Below are 20245 nucleotides of genomic sequence, written 5' to 3'. Positions count from 1 at the left end.
TGCCTTGTACACACACCATCACAAAGGGGCAACCGAACTTGGAAACTTAAATTATTTGGAGTCAAATATAGTATAGCAATAGCTAGCTGCCTTGGATGGATGCACCCAGCATAAAGGGACAATCCAGCTTGGAAATTGAAATACTAATTTTGAGTCAAATATAGCAAGCATAGCATTAATAGCTGGCTGCTGCTTTGGACGCTGGGCGCTGGCTGGCTGCTGCTGTGGCATATTAGCACAAACCCTACTTGGACATTTAAATCCTTTTGAGTCTATAGTCTAATATAGCATAGAATTAATAGCTGACTTGAACACAGTCTGGCTGTGCTGCTGCCTTTGACACACCAGCACAAAGGGGCAACCCTACTTGGGAAATTATTTTGTGTCTAACATTATAGCATAGCATCAATAGCTGCCTTGAACACTGGACACAGTCTGGCTGCATTGCTGCCTTTGACACAACAGCACAAAGGGGCAACCCTATTTGGAAATTGAAATCCTTTTGAGTCTGATATTATAGCATAGCATTAATAGCTGCTGCCTTGGACACAGCTGCATTTTTGGCCCTAGGGTTACTGCCTGCTGTTACTACCTTTTCTTTCAGAGAATAACACAAACACAAGTTGTACTATTACATTCTGACCAAAGTTGTTCCAGAGATAAACATGAAGCGTTTTGGTGGCAATGGTTGGGTCGTACATCCTCTGGGTCTACACGTGGTTCCTGAGGGAGGAAGGACGGAGGGGAGCACCCAGTAAGCATCTACGGACAACTTTGGGTGGTGATGGTAGTACCAGTAGAACTGCTGTGATTCAACCCTCTCAGTCACCAGTTCCTGTTTCTGTGGTAGAGGCAGGGCTGAATTTGACTATACAGCAAACACAGGAGGAGGATGTCTTGGAAGCTGAAGTGGGGGAACTAATAAAACTTGTTTTCCTCCCTGGGTCTCCCTCTGAGTCCCCAGCTGGCAGTGAGAAGGATGAGGAGCCTGCAGAGAAGGCTGCACCATCAACCCTCCATTCTCCTCACCCCATGACCACCACCACACGCACTGTTGTGATGGGAAGGCTGAGGTCAAACTTTTGGGATCATTTCCAAGTACATCCTGAGTTTGCCATGGATGCAGTGTGCAGGCATTGCAATGGGAAAGGAAGTAGAGGGAAAGATTTGAGGCATCTGGCTACAATAGAGTTGAGGATGCACATGAAGTAACATCGCGCAACGGTTAGACTGGAGGGAGAAATCGGCAGAAGCCAGACTACTCCCACTTTCCCCTGCTGCTGTTGCGGCGAAGAAGATGCAGACCACCATGGAAATTCGGGTGGGGCATGCCCACCAGGGGCAAGATCAGATGGGGGGGGGGGAGCCGACTACTGCCAAGCAGATCACCCAGCGTGTGGGAGAGATGCTGGCTCTTGACCACCAGCCTTTTCAGATGGTAGAGTAGAAAGGCTTTTGTTGCTTGTTGACACTCTTTGGTTCCCCAATGCAAGTTCCCCTTGCTCACCACCTTCTCTCAAAGGATGATACCAGCCCTGTATGAGGGCTGCAAGGAATGCATGCTGAAGTTGTTGGAGGGTGCCCATGGAGGCTACATCCTCCATGGGTACATTTGGACATTTGGTCCAGCATAGAGGTAGGGCATTCATAGCTTCCCCTTACAGCACATTGGTGGGAGAAGGAGAGATGCCTGGAGACAGGGCATCGCTGGACAAGTACCACAAGGCAGATATGATCTGCCAGTACTTGGAAGACTTGATGGAGGAGTGGATGCATGAGAGGCAAGAACACATAAAGATTGGGTTCATGGTGACTGACTGTGGGGAAAATATGATAAAAGCATTGGAAAACACTGGCTTTACGAATGTTAGCTGTGTGGCACACTTACTCCACAGCACCATCAAATGCATTTAAGGGTTCTGAAGAATGGAATCCCCAGCACATAAGTCAACTGATTGACTGGTTTTGCAAGATCGCAGGCTGCTTCCACTAAGGCAGCAAGGCTGTGAGACAGGCAGGCTGTGAAGGGGCTCCAGCATCACAAGCTCCTGCAAGATGTTTACACCCGCTGGACCTCAACTTTCCTGATGCTCCAATGCATAGTGGAGCAGCAGAAGGCAATCCACATCATCTCCTTGTCACTGATAGTGAACAAGCTGGTCCTGAACAAGCAGGAGTGGAGCACCATCTCCCAGCTGGTCTATGTTTTGAAGCCCTTTAAAGAGGCCACCTCAGCCAGGTGATCCTTCTTCTTCCAAGGCCTCAGGAAACACTTGGATAGGCTAGGGGGCTGGGTCGCTGACACCCCAGGTACAGGAGGTTGTGAGGAAGTTGACTTCTGCCCTCAGGAAATGCCTGGAGCCATTGTTAAGCTGCAAGATCCACGTGTTGGCAGCTATATGCAATGCATGCCTAAAGGGTACCATCTGCTCCAAAGAGGTAGCTAAATGGAAGGCACAGCTTGTTACCCTGGTGAGGGATGCATACAGCCTTAGGCTGGGAGATGTAGTCCCTGACACACTAGGAGGTTGCATCATAACAGCTAGGCTGGTCATCTCCAGCACAAGCAGCAGTGCTGACAGTGGGGAGGTGCCATCTGTCCTCACACCTAAAATGCATCGACAGTCACTGCCGCAGCAACAACAGCAGAAGTAGAGGGGGTTGGTTGCAATGCTTGTTGGATTGTTATCCTACCAAAGCACGCAAGGTAGACTTGGCAGAGGTTTCTCTTAATCACTACCTGGAGGAGGCGGTAGAGGCTCGGATCCTGTGATCTGTTGGCCTAATGGTCTACCTAGAGCCAGGTGTGGCCGAATCTGTTGACGATTGCTCAGAAGTTTCTCAGCTGTCCACCTACCAGCATGCAGAGTGAGAGGGTTTTCAGCCTGGCTGGAGATAATGTCCCCCCTCAGCCGAGCTTGTTGGACCCCGCCTCGGTGGAACTGCTGGTCTTCCTGAAGTCCAACCTCCCATCCTAGGGTTCCTTGAGCTGTATCATAATGCTTTAAATTCACAATGTTTAGCACCACAATTTTTCCAGAAAACAATAATTACGAGCTGCCCCAATGGCCATGTGGCACGCGCCAGTGTCATGCAGCCAGGATGGCTGTTGCAAGCAACCTCTCAATGTTTTGCACCACAATTTTTACAAAGAACAATTTTTACCAAAAGCAATTTTACAAGCTGCTCCATTTCCCCAAAAAACAATTTTTACGAAGTGCCTTGGCGGCCATCGGGAGATCAACCAACTACCTCATTCCCTCACCCTTTCCCTACCTCACTTTTCTGGGGGGTTTTTTTGTGCAATTTTTAAAAGAGTTCCATCAATTGTGAGGGAGTTCTGCAATGGAAAGAAAACCACAAGTCTAATACTATGAGTGAACTCTAGGATTTCCACTAAACTACTACTTCTCAATAGGAGCTCCGGTGGCGAAGTGCGTTAAAGCGCTGAGCTGCTGAACTTGCAGACCGAAAGGTGCCAGGTTCAAATCCTGGGAGCAGCTTGAGCACCCGCTGTTAGCTCCAGCTCCTGCCAACCTAGCAGTTCAAAAACATGCAAATGTGAGTAGATCAATAGGTAACGCTCCGGCGGGAACGACGCTCCATGCAGTCATGCTGGCTGGCCACATGACCTTGGAGGTGTCTACGGACAATGCCGGCTCTTCGGCTTAGAAATGGAGATGAGCACCAATCCCCAGAGTCAGACATGAGTGGACTTAACGTCAGGGAAACCTTTACTCTTACTACCTCTCAACTCTGACATGGATGCCTATGCCATGGGGCCACTTCTGTTCTATAACTTGTCAGATGTTCCTTTTTGGCATTATTTTCTAACTGGCTAAAAGAAAACCAGTTCTGTCATCTCCCAAAAGATAATCTGTTTCAGGTTCTAAATAATTCCCTCTCAGCAAGAAACCACTTGACCAATACTTTATTTTGTTGGATCTGCCCATAGACCTCTATTAGGAAGTCAATTCATGGAGATAGCTCTTGTATTTTTTTAGATGTTGTTTATAAGAATTCTGAAAATTCTTCAAAAAAAGTCGATAAGTGACACGTCCTGAAATTTGGTAGGCTAACAGTGGTAAATGTGTTCTACCATTGTAGCAAGGTTCACCCCAGTAGCTGTAAAAATGAGGGAGAAAGGAGCCACAGAATTTTCCTCAATGCACAATTACTGTAACGAAATTGTAACGAAATTTCGTTACTCTCGTTACAGTAATGAAATTTTCACTAATAATACATTAGAAACACTTTAGAAATGAAACGGCAGCACCCCCATTTTTGTAATTACTTTTGAAACTTTTAATGGATCACACATGCCTGCTAAGTACCTTTCCCTAACCCGAAGATCCCAGGATTCCAAAGAATAAATCCATGGCAGTTAAAATAAGATGCCAGTGCTATAATTATGTAGTGGGAAAGGGTCCTAGATGAAGGCAGCCATCACAGTTATCCAAAGGAACATGTTATCATAATTCCAGATACAGTCATCGCACAGCAAGGAGAAACATCTAGTTACCAAGAGTGCAACTTTTTTCAGCCATGGTTATTTTGTCTAGGATCGATGGAAAATGCAGTCCAGGTACATTGATGAAAGCCTGGAGAGTAAGCATGGTATAGTGGTATGAGTTTTGGACCATCACTCCAGAGCCCAGGGTTTGATTTCCTGCACACATACCTATATACATTTGTTCTCCACATATCTATAGTAAGTTTCATACATGTTTCTCCATTCTTGTGAAGAATGCAACTAAACAGTTAATTTAAAGTCCTTACTGAGTTGTGAAATTTTCTGGACTACCATAGGCCTGTTTCCCTCAATCTGACCAATTTCACAGATCTGTTGTGATGATCAAGTGGGGAGGAAGAAGTTACTTTGAATTCCCCGGAGAAAAGGCAAAGATGTTTGTGAACTAAACCAAAATTCAGATCAAAGGAGATGTATTCAGATTGACACCTCCCTAGCTGTGTCAATTGGCCCCACAGTTTCTGAGCAAAGGAGGAGGAAATATTTGGACAATATAGCAACACCAATCAGAGGCAGTTCAACCACCAGGCCAACTAGGCAGTTGCCTGTGGCGCCATCTTGTTGGGGGCACCATTGAGGCAACTCCTGTCTCCTGCGGCCTGCCTCCACAAGGTATTGAACTGCTTTTTCTGTTGATTTGTTGTAAAAAGCAATGTTTTAGTGCTTAATTTGTAAAATCTTAATGTAATTTGATGTTTAATAGGCTTTTCCTTAATCCCTCCTTATTATCAAACATTTTTGCTTATCCAACGCTTTTATTTTTCAGTGATTGGTTTGGGGGGGAGGGGTGCCAAAATTCTGTTCGCCTACACTTGAAAAATACCTAGGACCAGCTCTGACACCAATTAGACCAGGCATTCCTGAAATAATTTAGATTATAAATGATCTCCCAAAACAATGTGGCAAATTGCATTACATTTGATAAAGCAGAATGCTTTCACAGATTTGTTTTGGCTTTTAGTTGAAAGCAAAAGGTAAGACAGAGATGCGAGTCAGTTTCTTTTGTGTTTTCAGGGTTAAGCTTTGCTGCAGCTGAATTTACAAGGATTAAGTATGTCGCTGACCTGGCTGGTAGCAAATTAGAGACAGAGCAGTGGAAAATCATGCAGGGAAAGGGAGGATACAAACAAGCTGGAGGGTGGGAAAGAGAGAAAAGGCTATGTGTGGGAACAGGCAGTGTCTACTGTGCACAGCCTACACGATGAACAGAGTGGGTTGGAGAGCTGGAAACAAAAATTGCTGGTGATAATTTCCAAGGGTTAAGCTCCACTGCCAGGACTTTGTTGTTTCTTCTCAGGCCGCAGGGGACAGAAGGTGGGAGGGGAGAGGGAGAGAAGTGCCAGGCACACAAGTGGAGGATTTTCTCCTTGTCTGGAATGTATGAGCTGAGCAAGGGATTTTTGTGTACACCCGGCTGTGTGCGAGCCTCAGCTGCAGCTGTCACCTCTGGGCCAGCCGGACGGGGCGATGGCTTCGACAGAGCGGCTGCCTGGGGCCTCCCAGCACCACGAGTTCTGCCGCCCCACCTTGTACCTGCTGAGGAAGATGCGCTCGGATGCCAGTCTCCTCCTTGAGTCTTATGTAAGTCTTTTTTTCTTCCCCGTGCCTCTGTCATAGTTTTTTCTTAATCTCTTGTAGGTCTCTTCCTTTACATCTTAAACATTCCAGTCACTTTATTTAGATGAATGAGAAGCTGAAGCACTCTGTTTCCCAGGTCTTATAGGAAAAGCATTATTTTCATTTCAATTTTGTCAGGCATGTTTATTTATTCTTTTCTATCAGTTGTCATATTTTTTTCTTCTTCTAATGAGGCATCATGAATGGCTCTCCTTGTTCCTCACAATAAATAACAACTGTGTGAGGTAGGCTAGGCTGAGGGTAAGCGCCTTGCACCAAAATGAGTTTTATGGCTCTCTTTCAAATCCCAGGCCAGGACTAATCACATCATACCGTCTCTTGGCATTTTGATATTAGTGTGCCCGGCCAAGTGCAAAGCTTTAAGAAAATGAGAAAAATGGCTCTAAATAAAGTACTGTACACTAGACCTATCAGTGCTACCAGCCTGTCTTGCACTTAAATAGGATCCCTTGTTAGATTCATAATTATAGAGAGATGTAAAGATTTCTTGTTGGGATGAGGTAATCTTTATTCACATCACAGGTTACTTCATTGATTCAGTATGAACCTGTGAAGCTTCCCCTCACTCCATGTTGTTTTGTGTTGAGCTAAATCCAATTTTCTAAGTGTCTAATTGGATGGCTGCCTTTAACCCCTCCTTTCCCTGCTCCCATTCAAAACCTAATTTCTAAAGTTTTCCCTCTAACAACAGAGATGACTCACTAAAGCACAGAATCAGATAACTGGCATGAGCAACAATATATATACACACACACTCATGCCAGTTATCTGAGATACACACACATATATATACACCCACTCCGTGCCCAAAGGCAAATCTATCCACCCAGCTAGCGCTTAATTGAAGAAAGAGGCAGTGCAGAGCAAATGGGTTTAGATCAAGCAACCATTTTTAGAACTATATATTGTAGAGTGGATGATAGAAGTCAAGAAATTACACAAGGTTTGCTACCTACCCACCCTTTTGGAAAATCTTGTAACAATCAAACAAAACCCATTTATTGATTCTTAAAAGGAATACTTTTGAGCAATCTGTCAATGTAAGAAGTATAGTTGCCATCCTTATTAAATTGCTTGGACTGAGCTGAAATCCAGAGTAATGATATGATGCACCTGACTGGAGTTGAGGATGGAAAGAGAAAGAAACTAATCTAATTGAAAACAAACTGTCCTTATTATACAGTGCCATCTTGTGGTAACTGTATAACGGCAGGGTTTTCAAGACTGAATGGAGATTTGAACCCTGGTCTCCAGAGTTGTAGCTCAGTGCTCAGACCATTACACCATGCTAACTCTGATAATTTAAAATAACTGCAAGTATGGTTCTTATGTGTCTTCAAGTCAACTCCAATTTATGGGGACTGCTTTTACATTTCTCTGAGGCGGAAAGAGTCTGACTTGGCCAAGGTTTTTTTTGTGTGTGTGTGTGTGTCAGGAGCAACCTGAGTCGCTTCTGGTGTGAGAGAATTGGCCGTCTGCAAGGACGTTGCCCAGGGGACGCCTGGATGTTTTTTTGATGTTTTTACCATCCTTGTGGGAGGCTTTTCTCATGTCCCCGCATGGAGCTGGAGCTGATAGAGGGAGCTCATCCGCGCTCTCCCCAGTTGGGATTCGAACCTGGCAGCTTTCAGGTCAGCAACCCAACCTTCAAGTCACAAGGCTTTACCCCTCTATGCCACCGGGGGCTCCTTACTTGGCCAAAGTCAAGAATGGGGATTTCAACCTTATCCTTCTAGAGTCCTAGGACTTCATCAAACAGGCAAAATAGCCTGTTCTACAACACTTGGACCTCTCTTCAGGCACAGAGCCCACCAGATCTCATTACATGAGGTCGATCTACTTTCAATGGGGCTCAGTGCTTGAAGAGAGGACCAAGTGTCGCAGAAGGCAGCACTCGCAACAAATGAGGCTTCCTGTGTTGCATAGACAACAACGGGGGGAAGCTGGTCAGAGATGCTTCCCCTTGTGGGATAAGGTGAGGGGTAATGCAGTACGGGGTGCCAGGTTCCCTATGCCCCATGCTGGATTTGCCACAATCCATGACGAATCCCCCCCCCCCATTGCCCAGATAGATGACCTCAATGTGATGAGGTTCGTAGTCCAGCACCGAAATCATTACACCATACTGATTACAAGTAGAGGTGAAATATCTCCTTATTCATTTTTCAGAGAAATAGACATGTTAGTCCAAGAAAGTATTTTTAAAATAATTCTTGTGAAACTCTTAAAAATCCTTCTCCATACTCAAGTTATCCTTGATTTAATACTGAGTTACCTGGGGCTGGTGATGGAATCATATTGTCAACATGAAGTCTTAAGATCAAACGAGAGACATTTAATCTGCAGACAATGAAATGAGTCTCTGTCACAGAGTTAGGGATCATTTAGTTCTCTACATGATGTTAGACTGGACCTCCAGTCATCCTACAACATTGTCTATGGCAGTTAGGGCTGCTGAAACTTGTGGTCCAGGAATTTGAAAGCCCATAGGATTCCCACTTCTTCTTCTAGCTGATGATGAAATAATTATACCTTCAATTTTAAAGAATACTGGGAGAGAGAATTTTTAAAAATCCTCCTTTTTCCATCCTGGGTGAAGCTCACCAGCTCCATTAATGATGAAAAAAGAGGAAGCTACATTTTGTCTTAAAAACAATTGTTATCTAAATTATTTGTTCCTAATTTTAGCTGGCTTCAATATAAAATAGTATATCTGTGGCAAATGAGGAATGCTTCTTTTGCAACTATTACCCAGCAATAGCATCTGATCCTATTTTTCAGAACCAGAAAAGGGGAGAAAGGCAGCTCCTCTCAAGGACTGCAAACAATGCATAATGCTACCAAACTCTGTGGTCTGGATGGGGATAAGACAATTTCTTATGAAATGCTCATTGAAGAAATATCTTGAATAGATAAATGAAGGCATTCAGAGGAAGATATTGGGGAAATGTTAGTTTGTATCTCTGATTCGTACGTCTCCCACCAGATCTTTGTGGCTTTTTGAACCTTAAACATGTTCTTAATCCATTTTCAGTGGAACAGAGTGCATCAGGCACTTTCAGAGAAAGAAGTAGGCACACAGTTACTGGTTTTATAAATAGCTGTGTTGGTTACACAGACAGTGGGAACATCACATTCACTCATAGTCCATACATTCATACTCACCTTCCCTCCTCTGTTCAGACCTGAAGAAAGGCGGGTGAACAAATACTGCATCCCTACAGATCTGACACACAGTCAATAAGGAAGAGGGTCTCTTATGTAGAGCTTTTGGTTATTCATTATTTGTTTGTTTAGATAACCTCTGTCATTCAGCTCAGAACATCTTTAACCTCCTTAACTTAAAGAGTCATTGCCTTTGACTATACAAACATGGGTTGTTTGCACCCAAAGATCTCAGTTCAATTCAGTAGTTTTTCTCATCAGCACCTTTCTTGCCAACATTTATGAACTCTGTAATTCTTCATCTCTTTTGCTCTCCCATAACACAATTTTCATATTCCATTTTCAGGATGGTAACTTCAGTTTTGCCAGGTGTAGTATCCTCAGCCAGACCTCAGGCATACAATGACTTCAATCCATTAATTACAGCTTGCCCATAATAATTAACTTAATGCCTTTTCTTAGTGGCCATAATACTTCTTATTTAAAGTAAGTATGGTAGTTGACATATTGCCAGGCAACCATTGGTTTATGATGGTTTCAATGTCTTTTGGAAACTACAGAACTAATTGTTAAACTGATTACTTCCTTCTAGGTACAGTAGAGTCTCACTTATCCAACACTTGCTTATCCAACACTCTGGATTATCCAATGCATTTTTGTAGTCAATGTTTTCAATACATCGTGATATTTGGGTGTTAAATTCATAAATACAGTAATTACTACATAGCATTACTGCGTATTGAACTACTTTTTCTGTCAAATTTGTTGTTAAACATGATGTTTTGGTGTTTAATTTGTAAAATCATAACCTAATTTGATGTTTAATAGGCTTTTCCTTAATCTCTCCTTATTATCCAACATATTCGCTTATCCAACGTTCTGCCGGCCCATTTATGTTGGATAAGTGAGACTCTACTGTATATGCATGCATTTCTTTTTTGTAAGACGAACTGTGGTGGGTGAGGTTGCACTGACTATATACCAGATATATACCCCCAACTATAAACCAGATATTTTTGAAAATCATTCTCTTCCCATTATCCCTTTCCAACCTCTGTCTTTTTAGGCTGAGAAGCAGGGACTGGACACTAACTTCAGCCTTGACTTAATTGACGGTGTACCTGTAGCTGAGACAGAGTGTTGGGCTGAGATTTCAGATGCTGAGAGGCTGCAAGATAATCTGAAAGCCTATTGGGCATTTGAGATTTTGCTAGAGGAAATCCTGGAAGAGCAGAGATCCAATCTGACACCTGCTGATGTTGCTTTCCATGAATCTATCAAGTCGGTCATGCTACAAGTCACTGCATTGGCTTACCAATTGGAGGAACTCATGGTCATCTTGAATCACAATGTGCCAGCTAGAGAATATGAAGACAGAAGGAGCCCTGGTGAAAATGGATCATTTGAGAAGAAAATCAGAGGCCTGAAGGTGCTGCAGCAACTTGCTCAGTGGACTGTTAGGTCTATCAAGGACCTCCACCAAGTCTCCAAGTCTCTTCAGCCAGGCACTGTCCTGTGTGCTGCTTCATGCACGGCTCAAGCCCAAGAAAAATGAGGCTGCTCTTCTCTGTGGGATGCTTACAGACCAAATTCTTCATCCACAACAACTATGGTCTATTCAACTGAAACAATGTGATCATAGCAAGTCCTCTAAGAGGTGGAGTGAGTAGTGCTTTTCCAGTGTTAGCATTATTTTCTTTTAAATAATATTTAAATTGAAGCTGTTTGACAATACTGTATCATCTTGGACACATTTGCAGAATCATGTTTGCTTGAATGTAAATTCTGCCACCACCTGATTCACCCAGTAAGGCTGCAACAACCACATGTGGTTGTTATTCATTCACATTTTCCCACAAAGAATCGGTCACATTACAACAGTGGTTCTCAACCTGTGGGTCCCCAGGTGTTTTGTCCTACAACTCCCAGAAATCCCAGCCAGTTTACCAGCTTGTTAGGATTTCTGGGAGTTGAAGGACAAAAAAATCTGGGAACTCACAGGTTGATGAGAACCATTACATTGCAACCTTATGACAGCTCTGTCTGAATTTCAGCCACAAGTGGTTGGAAGGCATGTTTAATAAACAACCAATTTCAGCCTGACCTTCTTTTCTCTAAACATCCTTCTTGCTGAACCATAATGGATTGTTTGAAATTTCATCAACATATCATGTTAAGTTTTAGTATTGCACACTGTTGGTGGGAGAAAGGTGAAATGAATTCGCTTATTAATTGCCCATTTGAGATGTTTCCATAAACCTGCAAGGGCCAAAAAGTGAGTAAAGCAGGAGTGGGACTTCTGACTTCATTCAGATATTGTTGTATTGCAACTCCCAACAATTCTTACAAATGCCTGCTGGCTAGGCTTATGGGACTTGCCATTCAGCAAACTGTGGAGGGTATATCATTCCCGTTAGTTGAAGTAAAGGGTGGTGGTGAGACCAGTGTTTCATTCCCATGGATGTGTATTCCCCTTTGGATCGCTGCACTCTTCAGTAGTCTGAATTAGACTCAGTTGTATACGATAGCACCTAGATTTCTGCTCGAATGTTAAAATTCAGCACTTGTCAGAGACATTCCAGAATAAATCTCATGGCTTTCTTTTTGGTAAAGTGTCAAGTTGGTTTGGAGGTTTGGTGGAGTTCCACCACATGGAGTAAATAATGATAATATCATGGTGTCCAAGAAATGGAAAGAATTTGGCCTTTCATTTCCTCAATTTTACCACTGCTGGTTTCAAGTTACTTCAATCTACATTCCAGGAATGCTTAGTTCTGAAGCTGAACTTGATGACAGGGTAAGCAACCCTGCAGGCTTAAAGGTGCACCAGGGGGAGGAGTGGAAGTCCATCTATGCTCAGAGTTCATGCTGGCAAGAATGTAGAAGAGGGCCTTGTCGGTGGCTGCTGCCAACTTGTGTAATTCACATCCATTGGAGACTGGTTTGGCCCCCTCTCTGCTCTCCTTCCACCAGCAAGTGAAAACCTTTTATTTAAACAGTTCAAGTCATCTTTTTAAGGGAAGGTGCTTCTGCCTCCCCTGTTTCCTGTTACACTTTTAAAGCTGCTTTAACTGTTTGATTTTAACCTGATAACTTATTTCTTTTTATTCATTCTTCTTCAATGTATTCACTGAGTGGTTTCAATCTGTATTTTGTTTTAATTCATGTTGTAAACTGTTTTACAACATGAATGAATAAATGGGGAAAAAAACATGTACAGTAGAGTCTCACTTATCCAAGCTAAACGGGCCGGCAGAAGCTTGGATAAGTGAATGTCTTGGATAGTAAGGAGGGATAAGGAAAAGCCTATTAAACATCAAATTAGGTTACGATTTTACAAATTAAGCACCAAAACATCATGTTATACAACAAATTTGACTGAAAAAGTAGTTCAATATGCAGTAATGCTATGTAGTAATTACTGTATTTACGAATTTAGCACCGAAATATTATTGACTACAAAAACAATTACTACTAAAAGGCAGACTGCGTTGGATAATACGGAACGTTGGATAAGTGAATGTTGGATAAGTGAGACTCTACTGTATTGCTAAATATCCACAGTTGCCCTTGTTTGTTCCCATTAGATTACAGTAGAGTCTCATTTATCCAAGCTAAACGGGCCAGCAGAAGCTTGGATAAGCGAATATCTTGGATAATAAGGAGGGATTAAGGAAAAGTCTATTAAACATCAAATTAGGTTATGATTTTACAAATTAAGCACCAAAACATCATGTTATACAACAAATTTGACAGAAAAAGTAGTTCAATACGCAGTAATGTTATGCTGTAATAGCTATATTTACGAATTTAGCACCAAACTATCACGATATATTGAAAACATTGACTACAAAAATGGCTTGGATAATCCAGAGGCTTGGATAAGTGAGACTCTACTGTATTGCTAAATATCCACAGTCATACCCTCAGTCGCCCTTGTTTGTTCCCATTAGATTATATCATTCTTTGTAAAATAATCTTTGCAGTGTTTATAACAAGAAAAGGCAACTTCTGGGCATTGGTACAGGATAGTACAGACATGGGCAAACTTTTTTGCATCGGAGCCGCATTGTGAGCCTGTCTGGGAGGACCAAGCCAGGAGGGATAGGGGCCAGGTACACACTGGTTGGGGAGCTGGCCCCCTATTTGTCAAGGGATGACCTAGATACAGTGATCCAGGCCACGGTCATCTCAAGACTGGACTACTGTAACGCCCTCTACATTGGCCTTCCTTTGTCGGTGATCTGGAAGCTCAAGTTGGTACAAAATGCAGCTGCTTGACTTCTTGCGGGAGCCCCGATGAGATGTCATATAACACCAATCTTACTACAGCTGCACTGGTTACCAATTGAGCACTGGATCACTTTCTGAGTGATGGTGCTTACCTTTAATGCCTTACATGGTCAAAGGGCCAATGTACCTGAGGGACCGCCTCACCCCCTACCAACCCCAGAGATCCCTTTCTGAGGACCAAGATCTATTGGAAGTTCCCAGTTTTAAGGGCCGGGAAAGGACAGGGCCAGGAGCAGACAGGGAAGGGCCCAGGTCATCCTCGGGTTGTCCTCTCAGCATAAGGACGGGGCTGTTCATCCCATCCTTATGCTGGGAGGAAGGTTGGACATGCGGTGACTGCCCCAATTCTCCTTCCCATCCTCCTTCCCTGATCCTTGGACTGTCCTCTTGGCATTATGCTGGGAGGAGGGCGAGACAGGCAGTGGCTGAGTCTGCTCCAGGGGAATCTCACCCACCAAGTGCCTTCCTCGAATCATCCTCTCAGCATAAGGATGGGGTCACTCACACCATCCTTATGCTGGGAGGATGAGATACGCAGAGGCTGAGAGCACCCCAGGAGCTCTCAGCTGCTACATGCCTTCCTCCCCCATATTTTTGGCATAAGGATGCGGCAGGCCATCTTTGTGCCAAGAGGACAGGGAAAATGAGGAGGGCCTGAGATAAACGCCCAGGGCGCTTCATCCGGTCTCTAGGCCTTAGTTTGCCCATGCCTGGGATAGTGGGAGTTTTAGTCTGACACCAGTGAAGAGCCAATTGTTCCTCCTCTTCCTTACATCTAATGCAGGCATGGGCAAACTTGGGCCCTGCAGGTATTTTGGACTTCAACACCCACCTCAGGCTCTTTCCTTTCCCCGCTCAGCCACTTAAGCTTAAGCACTGAGGGGGGAAAGGAAAGGGCCTCAGGCTGTTAGGAATGGTGGGTGTTGAAGTCCAAAACTCCTCCAGGGCCCAAGTTTGCCCATGCCTGGTCTAATACATGTCTTGAGCTACTTGGATCAGAAGCTAGGAAGTGACGGGCATCGCGTAATGTAGCTATCTGTTACCCATTTTTGTAAAAACGAGGATAAAATAAAATAGAGTAACATTTCAAAAGAAACACGCTAAATAGGGATGTTACTTTACTAGTTGAAATAGTGATGTTTTCTAATTACTTTTGAAGTTGCGTTTAAAATAGCATTTTAAACATCAGGAAATGTTCAACAGGATTTTTTCAAGCTGCATGCCATTCTCTGATCAATTTTGTTTTTTTAAAAAAGTCATGAAAGGTACCATAGCATAGAATAATAAGCAAGACAAAATGGAAAATGCTACAGATTATTCCAAGCAGTGTAACAAGTAATTGCAACAAATTACTTTTCAAATGCCACAGTGAGATAAAAAGAATAAACTACTTTGAACAAGCAGTCATGTTTCAAAGTCTGGAAGGATTTGTAGGCTTGAAAGCCTCTGTAGCTGCTTTGTTGTCATGTTCCAAGGGGCAAAACATTATTTCATAAATGTATTTTTATTTTTGATGGAAGAGGATCTATTAATTTTCAGTAAGTCCTGCACTTGCTGAAAAAGAAATTCAACTTAAAATTATGCGAAATGTGAAAACTGTGTGGAAAAGAAGATTAATAAAATTCTTTGGAGTCTGACTTGCCAGACTTAGTTGCATTACAAGCAAAGTAGTAGGTTTTTTTTTTTTTTTGCTCTTCCTCCTCTTCCAGTCCCGACTCCTCCGGCTCGTTATTTTAAAGCCACAATCCTAACTAGTCTAGGGAAATTATAATATAATTATAATACTAAAAGTTTTTTTTAAACTTCTGAGTAACTTTGCATAGGCTTACTGCATGACAATGATTAACTCAAAATACACTGCAATCCTGCACACGATTAGGTAAAGGTTTTCCCCTGACATTGTCTAGTTGTGTCCAACTCTGGGGGTTGGTGCTCATCTTCATTTCTGAACTGAAGAGCTGGCGTTGTCTGTAGACACCTCCAAGGTCATGTGGTTGGCATGACTGCATGGAGCGCCGTTACCTTCTCGCCAGAGCGATACTTATTGATCTACTCACATTTGCATGATTTTGAACTGCTAAGTTGACAGAAGCTGGGGCTAACGGTGGGAGCTCACTCCGCTCCCCGGATTCGAACCTGCAACCTTTTGGTCAGCAAGTTTAGCAGTTCAGTGGTTTAAGCCCCTGTGCCACCTAGGAATAAATCTCATACAACTCAATAGGAATGTTTCCTAGGCAAACATGGATACGGTTGTGGAGTCACTTAAACGAACTGCTGTCTATATAATAAAAAGTGCTTCTCTGAGACGGGAGCACATTTCAATCCAAAATGTCAATGTTAGGTTATATCAAGACTGCTAGTTAAACTAAATTAGAAAGGAAAGAGGGATTGTTGTTCATAAAATCTGCACTGGTTCTTGTTTTAGGACCACTTTGCATGAATAAATTAATCCACAGAATCGCCCCTCGGAGTTTGAGTGCAGCAACTGGGAATCAAAAATCAACTGGGATTTTTGGAATGCTTATATGCCATTCTCTTGAAGCCGGGAGAACAAAACAAAACTTTGTAGTCCCCGGTCTAAATGAGTCAGAGCCTGTGGCATTTTAGTTGTTAGGGACAGTTTTTGATGGATGACTTTGGCAAATAGAGCAGAACAAAGGCAACACTCAGAGCAGTTTCAGATGGAACTTATGCTATGGCACTGTCTCCTTCCCAGAATTTTCAAGGGCTTCTTCGGATAGCACTATACTCCACTCATTGTCTGCTCTTATTTTTCTCAACTGTTTCTGCAGTCTTTTTTCTGTACTGTTCCATTATTTGGGCATAAGATTTTTCAGCACACCTTTCTCTCTAACTGGATGGATGTTTATGTTTGTGGAGATGGATTTGGGTATGTAGTACAATAATGGTTCTCACCCTGTGAGTCCCCAGATGTTTTGGCCTTCATCTCCCAGAAATCCTAACAGATGGTAAACTGGCTGGGATTTCTGGGAGTTGTAGGCCAAAACACCTGGGGACTCACAGGTTGAGAACCACTGTAGGACCCTATACTAAAATAGCCAATATGTTTTGCTCTCAGGTTAAATACAAATATTTTTTAAGCATGTACGTTGTTTTACCAGCCAGAAATAAAAAATAATTCAAATCCTGTTCAACTGATAAGTTATTTTGAATTGGGAGTATTCTTGGTAGTAGAAAGTGAGAGACAGACAGGGAAACTGGTGATAGAAAGAGAGAGGGAGGGAGGGGAAAAACCAACAGAAAAGGTATACGAGAAGGGACTATGAGGAAGGCTGCGACAATGAGAATTTTAATTGAACTCATTGGGCTGAATCTCAGCTTTGCCCTTAGTCTAGGCTTGTTGACTAAGTTCAAACACATTGATTTCAATATATTTATTGTAAGAAATATCATGATGTCCGCATCTGGATCTGCCATAGTGGGGCTTGCTTCTGAATAAAATATTTGGCCAAAAATATAATTGCTAGTCCTAACAACAGTAGACTTCTGGTTTGAAAAAACAGGGGAAAGGTTCACTTCAGATATGCCCATCTGCCAACCAGTGAATTTAAATCCATTGGCTGGTGATTTCCTGCTTCTTCCTGAAACCCATGCAATTTGTATGGACCTTTGGGAAGAAGACAATTTCCCACTATAAGAATGTTCCACAATGTCTCGAAGCTACAAATTCACCACATAATAAGTTCCTTTGCTTGTCTCCAATAGTTGTTTCATCTGGAGGAAAGATCAGAAGATATATTTTCCCATTTCCCCTGAAGTACAGAGGGCTATCATCAATGTAGCATTAGGTGGAGGGGGTGAATATACGAGAGTTGAATAAAAAGTAATGCCTCCACCTTTGGTTTGGATGGGAGTATTTTAATAAATCAAATGCAGAAATAATCCTTAGAATGTGCTCTTTAAATACCACTATTCACTTTTCCACATAATCACCAAACAATTGGATACATTTCTGCCAACGATGAACAAGTTTTCTGAACCCGAAACGGAAGAAGTCGACACTCTGTTTCCACAACCAGCGTCTCACAGTACCCATCGTGCATAGATCTTCCGATAGCCAAGCAAAGCAATAATGTGTCCCACACGTTCTTGTGAAATGCCGATTATGCTTGAAATATCTCTCTGAGTGATACGACGATCGTCCTGAATCAATCTGTCAACCTTTTGCTTGTGAAACTCGGTGGTTGCTGTCACAGGACGTCCAATTCTTTGTTTGTCACACTAGTCAGATGTTCCCACCTCAACATCTTTAAACTTACTCGCCCAACAACGCACAGTACTCACATTAACACAATCACCATAAACAGCTTGCATTCTCTGATGAATCTCCTTTGGGGTGACACCTTCTGCTGTCAAGAATTCTGTGACTGCACGTTGCTTAAGTCGCATTGACCGACCGTCTGTGCAGGGTTCCATACTTCACATTTTAACAACACAACCATTCAATGCTAAGGCTTCCCACCAAATGGAACTGTAGAGGGGAGTCTACTGAACAAGCCAGTACCTGCCGCATACCAGGACTGCCATCTGTTGAGGAGTTACGAAGGTGGAGGCATTACTTTTCATTCAACCCTCGTAGAAGAGGTTTTGCAGAGGGAATAAGGCACTGCCTTGCTACTTCTTGCCATTCCCCCAAGGGATATCCTAGTGAGCAGAATTCTGCATTGTGTAACTCTGGATCTAAGCTGTTAAAAACAACAATAAAAGGTAGCAAGAAATATTTTTCTTTCTTTTTCAAGGGCCACTATCTCTTCCAAAATGTTTAAAACTTGAAACTTATTTATCCTAATTTTTAATGTGAATTATTTCCTCTAGCATATTGTGTTACCTTCAGAAGTATCTCAAATCTAACAATGATGAGTGTTTTCTTATTTTTCTATATTATTGGAAGGGCACAGCTACTAAACCTTCATTTGTCTAGGCAGATGTTGTGTCTCTCACCACAGGAAGGCTTATTGCCGTGGGCAGAATGTTCCAACATGTGATGAGTAATTGATTGAAACATGCTTTGACTGATTTTAAATAAAGGATCCCATGAGTCAATAGGAAGCATAAAACAGGACTGGTAACTTCAAGGAGCCCCAAATACTTCCATTTTCTTTTACAATCTTCTTTTTTAAGCCAAGGGTCTGATGTTTGTAGATTTGATTATTCATGGATTTCATTAAAATGTTCTCTCTAGGATCCTCTGGATCCTATGGTGCAATTCTATTTGAGGACCTAGAAATTTCCAGAAAGGTGTTATGTCAAAGAAAGAAAAATAGCAATTAAATTATATTTATTGAGATTTATGTAATCCCAATAGACAAGAAATTATCTCTTTCACTCTTTCTCTCTCTATATATATATTGTGATTTTTCACTTTTGCTCCTAACCACATCTGAATGTATTTGGGCATAGTATGGTGTTCTTTGCTGTGTGTGAGGAGGGGAGAGCTGCAGAAGCATCTTTACATGTTTTCATGTGTTTGGGATACATTGAGGGTGACAACAGGGCTGGAGGTGGAAGAAGAGGTCCACTTGCACAATGTTGGAAGCGGCCCACTTTCTAACCTTTAACACAAGTCATTATGGAAACTGGGGACAGTGAGTGCTGTATTAAAAATACAGTCTCCTTTCTAACATGCACTAGAGCAGAGCTTTCTAAATATTTCATGTTGGTGACACATGTTTTAGACATGCATAATTTTGCAACACGGTAATTCGGTTTTGTTAGTGAACCGGAATTTAAACCAAAGAAACGGACACATACATAAATTGTAATAAGAAATGTTTGGGGACCCAACATATCTCATGAAAAAAACTTACATTTGAATTTTAAAAATATATGCTTTATTACTTATTTGACATAGATTCAGAAACTCCTCATTAGATTTGCATAACACATCTACACGATGCAACTGACATGCTAATGTGTCACAACACATAGTTTGGAAAGCTCTGCACTGGAGAGAATGCTTTTCTACAATTATTCCAGCTATTGCAGTATACACATTCAACATGAATGAAGTGTGGTGTGTTGGTAACTCACATGCAGATTTACTCTGCAAACTCAACAAAGCTTTCATTAATTTATTGACCAGATTTGCACATGTGTATTCAGAATGATGTTATTAAATAAAATGTCTTTTATTTTTAACAGATATTGTGGTGTTTGTGTTTTTTATGATAGTGTATTTGTATTGCTCATTCCAGGAGCAATTTCAAAATAGGGAATATTTCAGGCTGAATCGTCAGTTGACTATGGAAATGGGAGAAAGTATGAGTACAGATCTTTTTGTCACCAGCAGGGAGCAGTGCTATGAAAACGTTCAAATTCACATTTTCTATTTATGGAATTCCATCCATTGCCACATTGTGTGCCATGTGTGCCTTCAAGTTGCCTGTTGACTTAGGGCAACCACATGAATTTCATAGGCATTTCTTAGGCCAAGAACCCTAAGATAGTTTCTTCCCTTGAAATATCTAAAAGCTTTTAAAAGAGGTTTTAAAGACCATGTCAGGGGGTGCTGTGGTTTTAGCTTTGAATATGTTTCAGATCCGTTTTTAAAGAATTTTAACTGTTTAGTTTTTAAATTGTATTGTATTTGATTTTAAT

At 42.1% G+C, this 20245-nt stretch overlaps 1 protein-coding gene across 1 annotated transcript; it reads left to right on the top strand.

Moving 5' to 3' along the window:
* The first annotated feature begins 5140 nt into the window (after positions 1-5140).
* On the top strand, positions 5141-19790 carry cntf (ciliary neurotrophic factor). Its single transcript, XM_003215005.4, has 2 exons — positions 5141-6112; positions 10401-19790. Exons 1-2 carry the CDS (start codon positions 5999-6001, stop codon positions 10887-10889), a joined length of 603 nt encoding a protein of 200 aa, XP_003215053.1. The 5' UTR covers positions 5141-5998; the 3' UTR covers positions 10890-19790.
* Positions 19791-20245: the final 455 nt, after the last annotated feature.

The sequence above is a fragment of the Anolis carolinensis genome, chromosome 1 (assembly GCF_035594765.1).
Source record: "Anolis carolinensis isolate JA03-04 chromosome 1, rAnoCar3.1.pri, whole genome shotgun sequence".
Classification (NCBI taxonomy): domain Eukaryota; kingdom Metazoa; phylum Chordata; class Lepidosauria; order Squamata; family Dactyloidae; genus Anolis; species Anolis carolinensis.
The sequence above is the reverse complement of the archived record's forward strand: the minus strand, read 5'-3'. Positions and strand labels throughout refer to the sequence as shown.